The sequence below is a fragment of the Lagopus muta genome, chromosome 9 (genome assembly GCF_023343835.1).
Source record: "Lagopus muta isolate bLagMut1 chromosome 9, bLagMut1 primary, whole genome shotgun sequence".
In the NCBI taxonomy this organism is placed as follows: domain Eukaryota; kingdom Metazoa; phylum Chordata; class Aves; order Galliformes; family Phasianidae; genus Lagopus; species Lagopus muta.
This window is the reverse complement of record NC_064441.1, coordinates 14,050,780-14,064,122: the sequence shown is the minus strand read 5'-3', so window position 1 is coordinate 14,064,122 and position 13,343 is coordinate 14,050,780. Positions and strand designations below refer to the sequence as shown.

Sequence of the window (13,343 nt, the reverse complement as noted above, 5' to 3'; positions counted from 1 at the left end):
CCTTCATACAGTTTTGAGAATAAGAAAAAATTAGAAGAGCGTTTCTCTCAGGTTGAGGCAGACTGCTCACTGACTTCAGCTCTGTAAGGAGAACCAGGGTTGGCATTTTAAACTCTTTGAAGAACAAACAGATGAAAATTTAATGAGAAAACATGAAAATAAGAAAAGGCATCAGAGAGAGACTGTATTCACACATGAGAAATACATTTTTCAAGTGAAACCTGAAAACATCTGCTGAAGGCAGTCCATGGCCCAGGGAAGGGCAGGAGGCAGCCGTGGGCACAGCAGGGGCCAGGAGCCAGGGATGCTCCAGCCTGCACTTGGGACCCAGCACGGCACCCGCAGACCCCAAACCACGTCCCCTTCCATCACGGAGCTGAGCAAGTGCCAGGTTTATTAACACAGCCACAAAAATTTTGTGAAGTGGTTCCCCCCACCCCAAAGCAAACAGCTCCAAGCTCACAGCATGACACAGACGTTCCGGTCGGATACGTAACAGCCCCTTATCCAAACAGCGCAGGGCTCAGTCGCAAATGACCTCAGTAACATAACGCGTTCCAAAAGGAGTAATACAGAAACGCTCAGTCTGGCTTCCCTAGACATTGAACCCTTTCACAGTCACATGTACCTACTTAGAAATAATAAAAAAAAAAAAAAAACAGGTACAATTTGGACGCTCTGAAATACACACACAGTTCCTTCTCAAAGAAGAAATCCAGAGCAGCTCCTGTGACATTAGCAATGCCATTTAGATTTATACCGACATTATCAAGATCTGAATTTGGACCAAAAAAAGATCTGCAGATAGATAGACAGGGGCAAAGTTTATCCCCACATGAACAAAATGACATATATTTAGACACTAATGGCTTCTGAAATTCTCTAGCTTGATACAACATCAGTGATTTAAATGCCAAACCACATTCACTTCGTTTATCTTGGAAAGCTTCACATACACGTAAGAAAACCCTCAAACCATAACAGAGAAACTAAAGGTCAGACTGTTACTTTCAGAGCCGGCGTAGTAAGCTGCAGCACAAACCAGTTACGGACATCTCCCTGGTTAATGCTCCACCCTGCATGAAGCTATTTTTCTAATATCATGTAAGCAGCCACAAATAACTTCTGCTGTTGAGAAATAAAAATCCTAAATTGAAAAGACAACATAAAAGCCCTCTGGAAATCATTTAACAATATTTGTGTTTCTTGTAGCCAGCCAGAACTGAGTTGCTTCAATGAGAAGTTTCTGCCGACAGGGCTGTGGGCTAGGCTGTCCCCAGACCCCACTGGTCCCCAGTTGGCGGCTCCTCCACAAGCGAACATCCAGTTGCTGTACATTCAACAGCTCCACATATTCATGAAGCATTTCACATTGGTCCAAAGCCTCTCTTGATGCTGCTAAAAATGCCTAGACCCCTTCATCAATCAAGACTCCACTGCAGCCCCGTCCTGGGCTCAGAGACACCCATCAGCATCTCTTCTGGCCATGGGGTGCAATTCTTCAGCCAGAACGTTCTTTCCAAGCAATGACTTCTCTGTATCACACTGCGACTATCACTTAGAACTCACCATTCCTCCAGAAACAACTTTCCTTATGGAGCTGAGGAGAGAACAGTTAAACAGTTACCTCACCTTTGATTATGAAAAGCAGGCTCCTTGGCACAAGGCTCACTGCGCCTCACAGAATGCCTGCCTTTTGCCTCTCCAGACCCTGCACAATCCCAGTGTTTCTAATCAAGCCATCTCCCACACCCAGTTCTGACACCCACCAGGATGTGATGTGAACTCTATCTGTGGCAGCTGTTGAGCAAAAGAAAAACCCCACTTCCTTGCAATGGGGTGACTCCTTGCAAATTTGCATCCCAAGCCAGAAGCTGTGGGACTGCAGAGGTGAGGCACAGGGAGCCACGTGCGGCCTCAAAGCAACCAGAAAGAGGAAGACAGCAAAAGGCAGCAAGAGGACCCAACATGTCTCCTGCAACCTTTAGAAATGTGGAATTCTTCCTTCCATATCAAGTAGGGATTTTAGAGGTATAAGGTTAAAACACTGCCCTTTGAAAATGTTGCACATCAGGGCTCTTTAGTGCCTTTAAGCACAAAATCAAAACAAAACAGTCACTCACAGGAAAACATTTCCTAACATTCGTTATAAACCACTGAAAAGTTATATTGCCATTTCAAATGGCAAGATAAAAGTTAATGGGATTCAAAGGCATATCCCTATGTGCTGAGATAAGGCTGCACTCTTATATCTAAGTGATTTAGCACTGATTTATCAAAGCAGACTGCCCAACCTTGTAGAAAACAGAATCCATTCCACAGACCTAGGCACTGACACTCCATCAACCTGAGAGAGACCAAATCAAGTATCTCAAATCAGCGTGCAGCTGCTATCAGCTGGCCTCAATGCCATGCTCCAATGCTCATCTGGCATTGCTGCACCTGAGCTCTTCCTCACTTAGGGTACACCCACGCCAGGTGCTAGGGGAATGACCGGTCAGCACCTGGTCTTCTGCAGGGTGAATTTGGTCCTCCAAAAAAACACCAAGAACACATACGAAGTGAAATTGGTAGAGTTACATTCTTCAGAGCTGAACAGAAATGTTATTTTCATTGGACCTAGAGTTGTGGAAGATAAACAGATACTCTGATACCCCAATGAGCAAAGTATCAAATCCTGGTAGCACTTAGCCCAGGAACACCCATACCATTCTGTATGTTCCAAACCATCAAGTCTGCTACAAAACAGATTTGTAAATAACACCCATCTCACATGTGATATTAGGTTTTTTTCCTCTTCTTCTCGCCAACTTCCTAGCTGGTTTATTCCTGTGATTTTCTCAAAGAATTTTATTTCTTTGGAAGTAAGGATTAAACCCTACCCTTCCTAAATCCGTGCTCACCTAGTTCCTCAGCCCTGGCCAGTTTACCTCAGCCAAACAAGAGACAGACAAGCATCTTGCTATCTGCAAAGATGACCAACCACAGAGTAAGTGCACTTCTCCCTAGAAAGTGATGATGCTGCAAGGAAACCGTGCTGACATTCAGGGAAACCCAAGGCACCAGCCAGTAGCAGCAGTAGGGCAGGGTGCAGGCTGAACCCAGAGCTAGCTGAGCTTAGGCAGTAGTCCATAGATTTGCTGCTTACTCCATGGCTTCTTTTAGCAGGAGGCACCAACGCTGTCTTTACTACCAGGGTTTTCCCAAACACACAGTACCAAGTTCAATGGCCCCTTTCAGCAAAGCTGTAGAGAAGAAAGCGTAAATTTTCAGAATATCCTTCCTTCTGATCCTAACCCAAACAACAGAGCCCAGCTGTGAAAACTGAAGCCTGCACAGACCTATGCTGTACAGCTTCCTCCTAAAAGACACTGAGACAAGATTCAAGCTTCTACTTTTTTGTTTTGTTCTAAGTTATAGTTACAACTGTATATGGTTACAACTGATTTACTGTTATTCAACCTGCTGGAATTGGATGCACAGAAAGCAACATGGATACTTTGGAATAAGCAAGCCAGGCAAACATCACAGAAACGTCTCACTGTACATTCCACACAGGTATGCAAGTGCTGCCAGGTCTGGATTCACTTCTGCCTTATAATAGCTATAAATGAGAAACATGTCAACCTGGCTGCATTTGTACCAGGAGGCAACAGTGCCTGAGTCCCCTCACACACAACCCCATGAAAACTTCACTCGGCCCCCTGGACATTCTGAAAGTCCCTAGCTGCAAAGCACCAGACCACCAAGATCTGTTCTCCCCTCCTGGCTTTGACTCCTCCCTGACAATCTTCCGAAAGATGAAAGCAAACCTCTGCAGCCATCCACCAACATGCTGTGTGAGGAAGCTTGTGCTGGGCCTCGACCCCCAAAATAAGCCTTCTTGATCCCCTGAAACAGCCCAATTCATAGAACTGCTACCCCAAAACCCAGTCAGGCCCATGAATGTTGGTACTGACCCCAGTGGAGCTGGGAGTAGATCCAATGCAAGACCATCAGGGAAGCTGCTCCACCAGCGGGACCAGGTTCTGAACATGACTTCTCCTCTCCAAGCACTGAATAAGTGGCCAGATTTTCAAAAGAGCTCAGTCCACTGGGTAAAAAGCTCTCTGGAAAAGCCTGGCCTCAGACAGAGGCTCTGAATACTTGGAAACGTACTCCAGGGTAAATTTTGAACACTTGAAACAAAATGTATGGAATATCCATCTCTCAAACCCAGAGGGAGCCTGGAGCAGGAAGAAAGAAGCGGCCACAATTTGAGCTCCAGGACATTTAATTAACTTTCTATCTGTTTTCAGTGTTCTTGGCAACTCTCATCAAATATTTCTGGAGAAAATGCTTTCACGTGAGGAGACATTTGAAAACCATCCGGCAAGGCACAGACACAACACTACGGCGGGGCGAGGCAGCTTCAGTGCCACAGCACTGAGAAGCCTGCACTCACAGAACAGCTCAGTCATTAACTGTCCCTCAGTGAGGTGGGTGACAGTTTAGGCAGCCTGGAAAGCCATTAGGCAGCCAGAGGGGGAGTGGGACAACCAGAGGAGACCAGTGACCGGAGCCAGGCTTCAGCACCACACCTGAAGTGCTTGGCACAGGAGGGCAGGAGAGGCTGTGAGGGAAGACAGGCCAGTCGTAGGCATGGCAAAGTTTTTTAAGTTTCCCAACTTGCACTGGAGCTGTTACCAACAATAACTGGCTCATCAGAAAAAAACAGTTACTTTTTAAATGCTGCCAATGAAAACAAGCATTGAGGTTCTTCCCAAAGACCAACACTTCAGAAGCCAGCACTGAACTGCTAAGATAAGTAAGGAGCAACACATTGAAATCAACCTCCTGAGTCTGTGTGCAATTTTGGTGAAATGCCATCATTAAAGTAAAGAGATATCAAATATCAAAAACCATAGAATCATAGAACGGCTTGGATTGGAAGGGACCACAAAGATCAGCTAGTGCCAACCCTCTGCCATGGGCAGGGATGCTGATCACTAGGTGGAGCAGCAGCTCAGGCTGCTCAGGGCCCCATCCAGCCTGGCCACGAACACCTCCAGGGATGGGGCAGCCACAGGGCTGTGGGCAGCAGTGCCAGCGCCTCACCTCCCTCTGAGTGAAAGACTCCCCACACACAATACACAATTTTAATTATTTTTTCCTTTATCCCTCAAAGATGTTGTGCATAAGGATTTTCCATTTTTAACATTCAGCAAGAAAAATAAATTATGAAAGACCAAGTTTGGTCTTTTCACACTTTACAATCTCCCACATACAAAATCTTTGCTCAAAGTGCTTTATGCACTTAATCAGGAATAGCCCAGCATAATAACATCACCTGTTACTTTCCATCTATTATTTGAAGTGCAAATAAGTTCAATTATTATACATGAAAGCACTGTGCAAAAGAAAGAGAGTATTAAATCTTGCTAGAAGGGATATTCCAGCTCCACATCCATATACTCTCAGGCTGGGCTCTCACCCAGCAGCCACCACCATGCAGACCCAAGCACGAAGCCCCTGCAGCCCCACTGAAGGCCTGCCTGCTGCAGACCACATGTGGGAGGCAAGGGCAGAGCTCTGGACCTGCCGCTATTAACTGTCCTACTGACCGCCATCAAGGAACAGAAAGAAACAAAACAAAACAAAACAACAAAGCAGTTAAAATCCAGAACTATTTAGACTGAATGCTTTGGGCTGTGACTGCTTTTCTTCAAGGAAACCATTGATTTTTTTTTTTTTTTTTTTTTTAAATTTCTTTTTATTTGTCTTGGTCATCAAACAGGCTGTCAGCTTCATAAACAGAAACTAGTAGTACACTATAAATGAACCCTTGATCATTTCCCAGAGGACCTTCCTCAAGACAGTTGCTGATTTTGATTTTCTTTTGGTCATAGAATGCTTCCCAAAATTAGCATTTTTCCAGAGCCATTCATTTTCTACAAAGAATAAACAACGTAGAAAAAAGGCACAGGCTAAGTGGTGCCAGATGAGCTTACTGCATTTCACTGAGCTTTGTTTGAAAGATCTCTGACTGCTGCAAAGTTATAGTAGCAAACTGGTATAAAAACTTTGATGCCTTGAAAGATTTCCCGAAGCCATATGATGCCAAAACTGGGCTGTGAGACTCCCTGAACATTTGCATCCACATGACTCAAGCTTAAATTTCAAATACTCTTCACTTTTTCCTTCTGACATAATATTTAATAAAACCAGAGTTCAGTAGTAGTATCAGCCCTGCTATACATGTCTTGCAGCAGTTTCCGTCTAGACAGCTGTTTGTGTGCTTTACACTTACAATCTGTTTGTGTTTGTTTTAAAGAGGAGTTATTCCATATGCCGCAAAACTTTCAAAAAACAGTATCGACTGACTGCATCCTGCATTTTTTAAAGACGTGCATCTGAACACTGCAAATATAAAAGCAAGATGAGAAGTTGATTTGAAAGCACCAATAGCATCTAAAAAGATGCAGAGACGTTGCCATAAAACTGGTGGCAGAGACGCACACTGCAACCCAATTACCTGGAAGTCACCGCACACAGAGCTCTGTACAGAGCCGGCTTTTCTTCGGGGAATGGTTTCAGTGTTCCCAAAACAGGAAAGGTGTTTGATGTGTATCCTGGGCAGTAGTGGAGGCATATAATCTGCATGTATTTAGCTACAGTCTGCCAACCCAGAGTGTAAATATATCAGCAGATTCAAAATGCATGGTTATGGGGCACGAGGAATCATAACAAACCAAGCAACACTGCCTGGGAAGGCAGTGTTCACAGGGGGCAGAGAGCATACAGCAAGACTCCAACATCCATTTTTACAACGACTTTGATCAATAGCTGAGTGTTTATCACTATGTCCAAATGATACCGAGTTAAATAACATCAGAAACTCAAAAATGGTCAGAAAGGAATTCCACAGAAACGTATTTCCCAAGGACTTTGCAAGAGCTGCACAGGTTACAGAATGACCAAACTAAGCATTTGAGTGCAAGGAGTCAAACATGCCCCAGCAAAGAAGGGCCTGAAGCATCCTGCCTTGCATCACTCAACTCGCTTTGTCACACCCAGCTACCTGCAACCACCTCTCACTGTATTTCACAGTGCATTAGAAAACATTCGGAACTATGCTTAATGAAATAAATAAATTCCAATAGCATGAGAATATACTGCAGCCATGTGCTATTAAATCTCTACCCAGAAACAGCCCAAAACTGCAGGCTTTGGTTAGAGGATCAAATTTCCAGGTGAGCAGGGAGAAGAATCCCCACCAGGCTGTTTGCACACACAGATGAAGACGACCCACCAAACCCCACTCAGCCTCAGCAGCTGCTGGATGGTGTGGGAGCGTAGGGACAAGGAGTTTCTCTGGCTGCCCCTCCAGTGGTATGGGGCAGGAAGCAAGCGACTGATCAGCCAGAGGCAACCACTCACCCAAGTAAAGCATCTGAAACAAGCAGCAGCACAGTATAGAATGGGAGCAGGCAGTGCCACTGCTCTGAGCCCACCAGCAGTGCCATGCACAGAACAAGAGCGAAAGCCATCCCCACAGTGAGGGCTTGGCACAGCTCTGCACAGGGATGGCCAGGGTTACAGCACTGCTGTGTCTCCGGCTCCTGCAGAAAATGTACTTGGACACAGTGATCCTCTGCCCACATGTGCTAAGAGAAGCAGAGAGACTTATAAACAGGGCTTACGGACGGCCTGAACTCGGAAACTATGCACCCCCCGGGATTTATTATCTAGAAACAATGTCTGGCATCAAGCTTCCAGGAAAATTTAGGTTTCAAAGCAAATACCAGTCATCTCACAGACAGGCCAGTGGAACTCTGCTAAGACCTCGGTTGTTTTCAGAAAACACTTCTGAGCCCTCACAGGAGCAGCACTGCGGCCAGCAGTTCCAAAATCCCATCTGCAACCCCCACATCCCAAAGCAGGCATGGAGGGTACATTTGAAAGTGATTTTAAATAAAGATTTCAAAAGAGTTTCAGCTTTATTTCAACCAAGGACATCTCCACACGCACTAAGACAAATATCAGGCAGCCCTGCCTGCGACCACCGTGGTGCTCTGCCACAAACACCGCAGTGAGCCCACACACAGATGGCACAGGGCACCCACAGCTGAGCCTGCCAGTCCAAGTCAGCAGAGCAGCGCTACCAGGCACACTGCATCCCATAGCCGGCTCCGGCAGATGGGGCACCCATATGTCTGCTGCTTTCCCCCAGTATTTGCTTGAACACAAACCAGCAACACTACCACAGAAATTAGAGCAGGAAAAGTTTTCCTAAGAGCCACAAAGATGATCTCTTTTACACTGAGCATGGAAATTTCAATGCCTATATTGCTTCAAGATCACAGCTCTTTTAAGCACCACACTAGAGCCCACTGATAGCCGCAGTGTCCCATATAAGTAATGGTCACACGGACTTTGGAGAAAATACCTGCGACTGATATGTCGCTATAGGAGAAAGAATGGCAAAAAAGGAAAGGGAAATAATTGCTGAAGAAAACTGGTACTGTATCTTCCAGGAAATTCCAGAAACCTGGATATTTACATTTTTCTTGCTTATTCTTCAAGTCCATTGAATTCCATTAGGTACTCCACTGAGAGCCTGCTGAGATTTTTGTACGTGCTCAGCCAAAGCCAAAAAGTTCAGCACAAACTATGAAACTTGACAGTAGTGAGTATATTTGGAGTATATTTTTCATGAGAAGCCTCAGACCTGAAGCATGCAGCCCTGTTACACACTATGTAAGACAGAGGCAGGAGACAACAACAAACAACACATGCCTACACAGAACAAGGCAGGTGTCCATCTCGGCTGTCCTCAGCAGGCAGGGCAGGGCTGACCCAGGCAGCCATTTCCACAGCCAACTCAGACACTCTCGTACTGAACCAGGCCAAAAGAAATACGGAGAAAGATGAAAATATTTTCATTGCAATTTTTTTTTAGCACAGAGCTATAGAATCATAGAATGGCTTAGGTTGGAAGGGATTTTAGAGATCGTATAGCTCCAGCCCCTCTGCCATGGGCAGGATTGCCCCCACCAGCTCAGGCTGCCCAGGGCCCCATCCAGCCCAGCCTCAAACTCCTCCAGAGATGGGACATCCACAACTGTCTGGGCAGCACTGCCAAGGCCTCACACCCTCTGAGTAAAAAAATTCTTCCTAACATCTAACCTAAATCTCCACTCTTTAAGTTTAAAGCCATTCCCCCTTGTCCTTTCACAATGAGAATGTGTAAAAAGTCCAATCCCCTTCGATTACTGGAAGGTACTATAGCATGGACTAATAACAGACCTGCATTTTGCTACAGCTGGAGGTTGATGGAAGATGCATCTGGGTCACAATTACATCATATAGAACACATGAAAACATCAAGCAAGTGGCCCCTGTCCACAATTCCTGCACTCATACATCAGTTTGATAAACAACTTACAAAAGACAGCACTGGAATTGCTATGGTCATCCCTGAACACAGCTGCTTAACTGTAACTTGGCATAATGGTAAGTGTAGATTATGTGAACACGGAGTGCAAGGCACCAACTCTACCCTGTACCACCATATCCAAAGAATCTCTTGCTGCAGTCAAGATCCCATGCCCAGCACCCTTCCCAATCATGACAGGGAAGGAGGGGCCCCACTCAGCACCCGGTGGCACAGAGATCTGTTTCACATCATGTGGGCAGTAAGAGATAGGCGGCCTGGGACAAGGAGAAGAACATGGGACACCTGAAACTGGATTGAGATGTTGACATGGAAAAAAGGGAAAAAATGCGCATTTATGGTCTTGCGCAACTCCCCATGGGAAGGACAGGCAGTGCTGCCAGCAGCTCTGGCCAGGCTGGTGATGTACAACACAGGTCTTCTTGGAGACAGACACAGAGATCAAGCTACTTCAAATGACAGCATTTCAAATTAAAAATGAAACAGAAAAAGGCATTCAAATAAATTGGGAATATTAGTCTATCGCCCACGCAACTCTGGCTCATATGTACATGGCTTAGGATCCAACTTTCAATTATGAGATTGCATGCAAGTGACTCAGAGCACCGTTCCTCCTTGGTGGCACGCACTGCACTCACTTTGCCCACTGCTCACCACGTTGCTATTTAACCTCTTGTCTGAGTGCAAAACTCCTAAGGGCTGGCTTCTTGTGGCTTTCCAAGACTTTCCCCTTCTTCCCATTCCAGGAACTGGCAAAAGCCAAACACATCACTTAAGACAGCAGGTTTGGATCATGCTGCCTTGTTTTTTTTACATCACCTACAGCTCTTTACATGCTTCCCCAGCAGCTCCCAATGACAAGAACTGCACGTACATGCACTCAGCATTTAGGGTGACTTGGGCTGCCCAGAGCCTTCAGCTACAGCCAAACAACAGCAAGGTGCACAGGTGGGTGCCCACTGAAAAGTAGTGGCCTCCCAGGGCACAGCCTCCCCTGCCTATGGACCTCCACTGTTGAGAGATTCCCTGAACAGTCCCCCTCCAGCTGCCCCAGTTCCCCACAGCATGTGGTCATGCCCACAGGTGTGGCATAATGTAACGCAACACACACACATCAGGAAGCTGAATAAGATCACACCAATAACTTCATTCTACATAGCATAAGCACCCAATTCTTGTTAGCCTTCAATGCTCACGTTGGCAGTGTCACCTGTTTGTTACATTGAATCTCCTCAGTTTTAGTACCTGAGTGCACAAAGGGGCACAAAGCCAGGCCATGCGACCCAGGCAGCTCGTCACTATGGACCCAGCAATCCCCTTCTTCTTCGCCCTGCTCCACTTCTCTCTCACCCTAAGTGCTGTGTGCAACTCGGGTCCCTCTCCTGCAGCATCCCCCCCAGCAGGTGCAGCAGCCCCACAGCGGGCTCAGGGTCCCCACTCCACACTGGGTCACCTCTCTGTCTCTGTGGGGTACACATTAGCTTCCGGCCAGCTCAGGGAAACAAACTGCTTGTAGTGCCTTTACATAACACTTGTGCTGAAATCCATCAACCATCGCTCCTATCTGCTAAAATCAAGTTCCTCATCTCAGAGAAAAATGTGCCTTTCACGGAAAACGACTGCTCTCGTTCCCAGCTGGTGGGGATTGCAGCTCACAGACCTGCTCAGCTTGGCTCTAGAACCAACTCAAAGCAAACCCCTGTTTGCACGTATCAGAGCAAACTCTACGTTCCATTCGCCGACGCAGTGAAGACCTGCTGTCGGCACACAGCTAAGTCAGACCTCGCTCTCGCTCGGAACGTCCGCTTGTCTCTCAGCAGACACTTGCTCTGCAAACTGTACGAAGTCGACATAGCGGAACTACAAAGTGAGTTTGATTTCTTCTCGCTTTGCGCCTGTTTCACATCTCACCCCGATTTTATTTATACGGTGACACACACAAAAGCGGACGTCAAGAAGAGACGGCAGAGCTGCCGCCCGGCCGGGCGGGTCGCGCTGCCCGGCCCCGCACGTCTGGGGGCAGCGGCTCCGCACCCTCGGCCTCGCTCCGCTCCCGCCCCACCCGGCACTGCCCACGGCCGCGCCCAAACCCGCCGAGCCCGCGGCGACCCGGGCGGGGGCCGAAGCCCCTGTGGGAACGGCCGGCAGCGGGGCGGCCCCCGCGCAGCGCGGCACGGCACGGCACGGCCCCGGCGGGCCGGGAAGAAGTTGTGGCGAAGTCCCGGTGCGGCGGCAGAGGGACCAGAGGGACGCCCCGCCAGCCCCACCGCCCACCCGCGGTCTCGCCCACCCGCGCCTACCTGCAGCCGCTCCGTGGCCGGCTGCCACATGGTGCCGGGCGGCGGGAGGCGCTGCCGAGCGGGCGCCGAGCGCGGCTCTGCCGGCCCGCTCCGCTCCGCGCTCCGCCCGCCGCTCCGCCCACGCTCCTCCCACGCGTGGCCACCGCGGGGGCGGGCGCCACGCGCGGAGCCGAGCAGCAGCGGCGCCGCGGGCGGTGGAGCGGTGCGCGCGGTGCGGGCGTCGCCGGCAGCAGGGAGCGCGCGCGGAGCTCCGGGGGCCTCCTGCGGTCTCCTGCGGTGTTTCCCTCGAGACTGCGCGCTGCCCCACGCGGGAATGGCCGTGCTGGGAGGTGCAGCCCCTGGGGCCGAGCTCAGGAAACGATCGATTAAACTGGGGTGACTTCATGTAACGGCCTCACCGAGATGAGGTCATTCTTACCCAGACTTTCTAATATTTTAATCCGAGCACTATTTTTATGGGGTATCTGAGCTGTTTTGCATTAGAGCAGCTCTGTGCCCAGCCGGTCTTTTGCTTAAATAAATAGTAGGAATTAATATTTCCAGGATGTGCCGTGTTCCAGAATGTGTTCGTAAGAAGATACCGATAGTTTTTCTATTAATTTTCCTTTTAATGTGCCAAATTCTCGAGTTTCTCCTCTTGCAATGAATTCAGACGACTCTCTCTGCAGTGCGTTACCGGATTGGTCCCAGTGGCCGCCAGGCAGAAACGCCTTGGCCGGGGAAGGTCTCCCATTTCAAAGGGGTATTCGATGCAGTGAGACCAATTTCACTTTCTTTCACAAAATGAATTTGAAACCTTTCCAGTAACTCTGGGACATTTTCTCTCTCTCAATGGCTCCTCGCTACTGTAACTGTTGGTTTGGGCTATCCCATGCCCCAATATAAGGGCTGTGTAGCAACACAGTTGAAAACAAAAATAATGCAACTAATGACATCCTTCCAAAATCGAAATACACTCTGATACGTTGTTAACTTGCTCCCAGCAAACACAGCATTGTTGCACAGATGAAGGATATAAACCAACCTATATCAATATGAACCCACTGATATTTTTCTGAAAAAATGTTTTATGCCCACACAACCCATGCAATTGAAACTGATTTTTTTTTATAGCTTTATCCTACTTCAAGTAAAAATAAATGTATTTTTAAGTTGAACTCCATTTTTTGCAGAAAGCAAAGCTAGATAAGAAGGAATTGTCTCTGCTTTGTGTCTACAGTGTAGAATCACAGAATCCTTAAGGTTAGAAAAGACCACTAAGATCATTTAGTCCAACTGTTAGCCCATCCCCAATGTGCCTATAACCACGTCCTTCAGTGCCATATCTCCAGAGTTCTTGAACACCTCCAATGACAGTGACTTCATCTCCTCTCTGGACAGCCCATGCTGATACTTCACTGCTAAAAGACAGCAAAGCAAAAACCAGGCTGGAAATTCCCAGCTCTGGTGGCACTGTGTGTATTTGCAGGCTGGCCATGGGACAACCAGCAGGCATGTGCTGCTCTGGGTGGACAAGGCCAGGCTGGACCCCAGCACCACATCCATGAGGCACAAGCAGACTGCTGAAAGCAGGAACCTGGGCTTCGAGGAGATTTGGCCACCTGCAG

At 47.8% G+C, this 13,343-nt stretch overlaps 1 protein-coding gene across 1 annotated transcript in view; it reads right to left on the bottom strand.

Moving 5' to 3' along the window:
* The window catches only part of PID1 (phosphotyrosine interaction domain containing 1), a 78,035-nt gene extending 66,193 nt beyond the window's left edge, over positions 1-11,842 (bottom strand). The window contains exon 1 of the mRNA XM_048954411.1: positions 11,737-11,842. Coding sequence (XP_048810368.1) covers positions 11,737-11,766 — 30 coding nt within the window. The 5' untranslated portion in view covers positions 11,767-11,842. The remainder of the gene's footprint in view (positions 1-11,736) is intronic.
* Between the last annotated feature and the right edge of the window lie 1,501 nt (positions 11,843-13,343).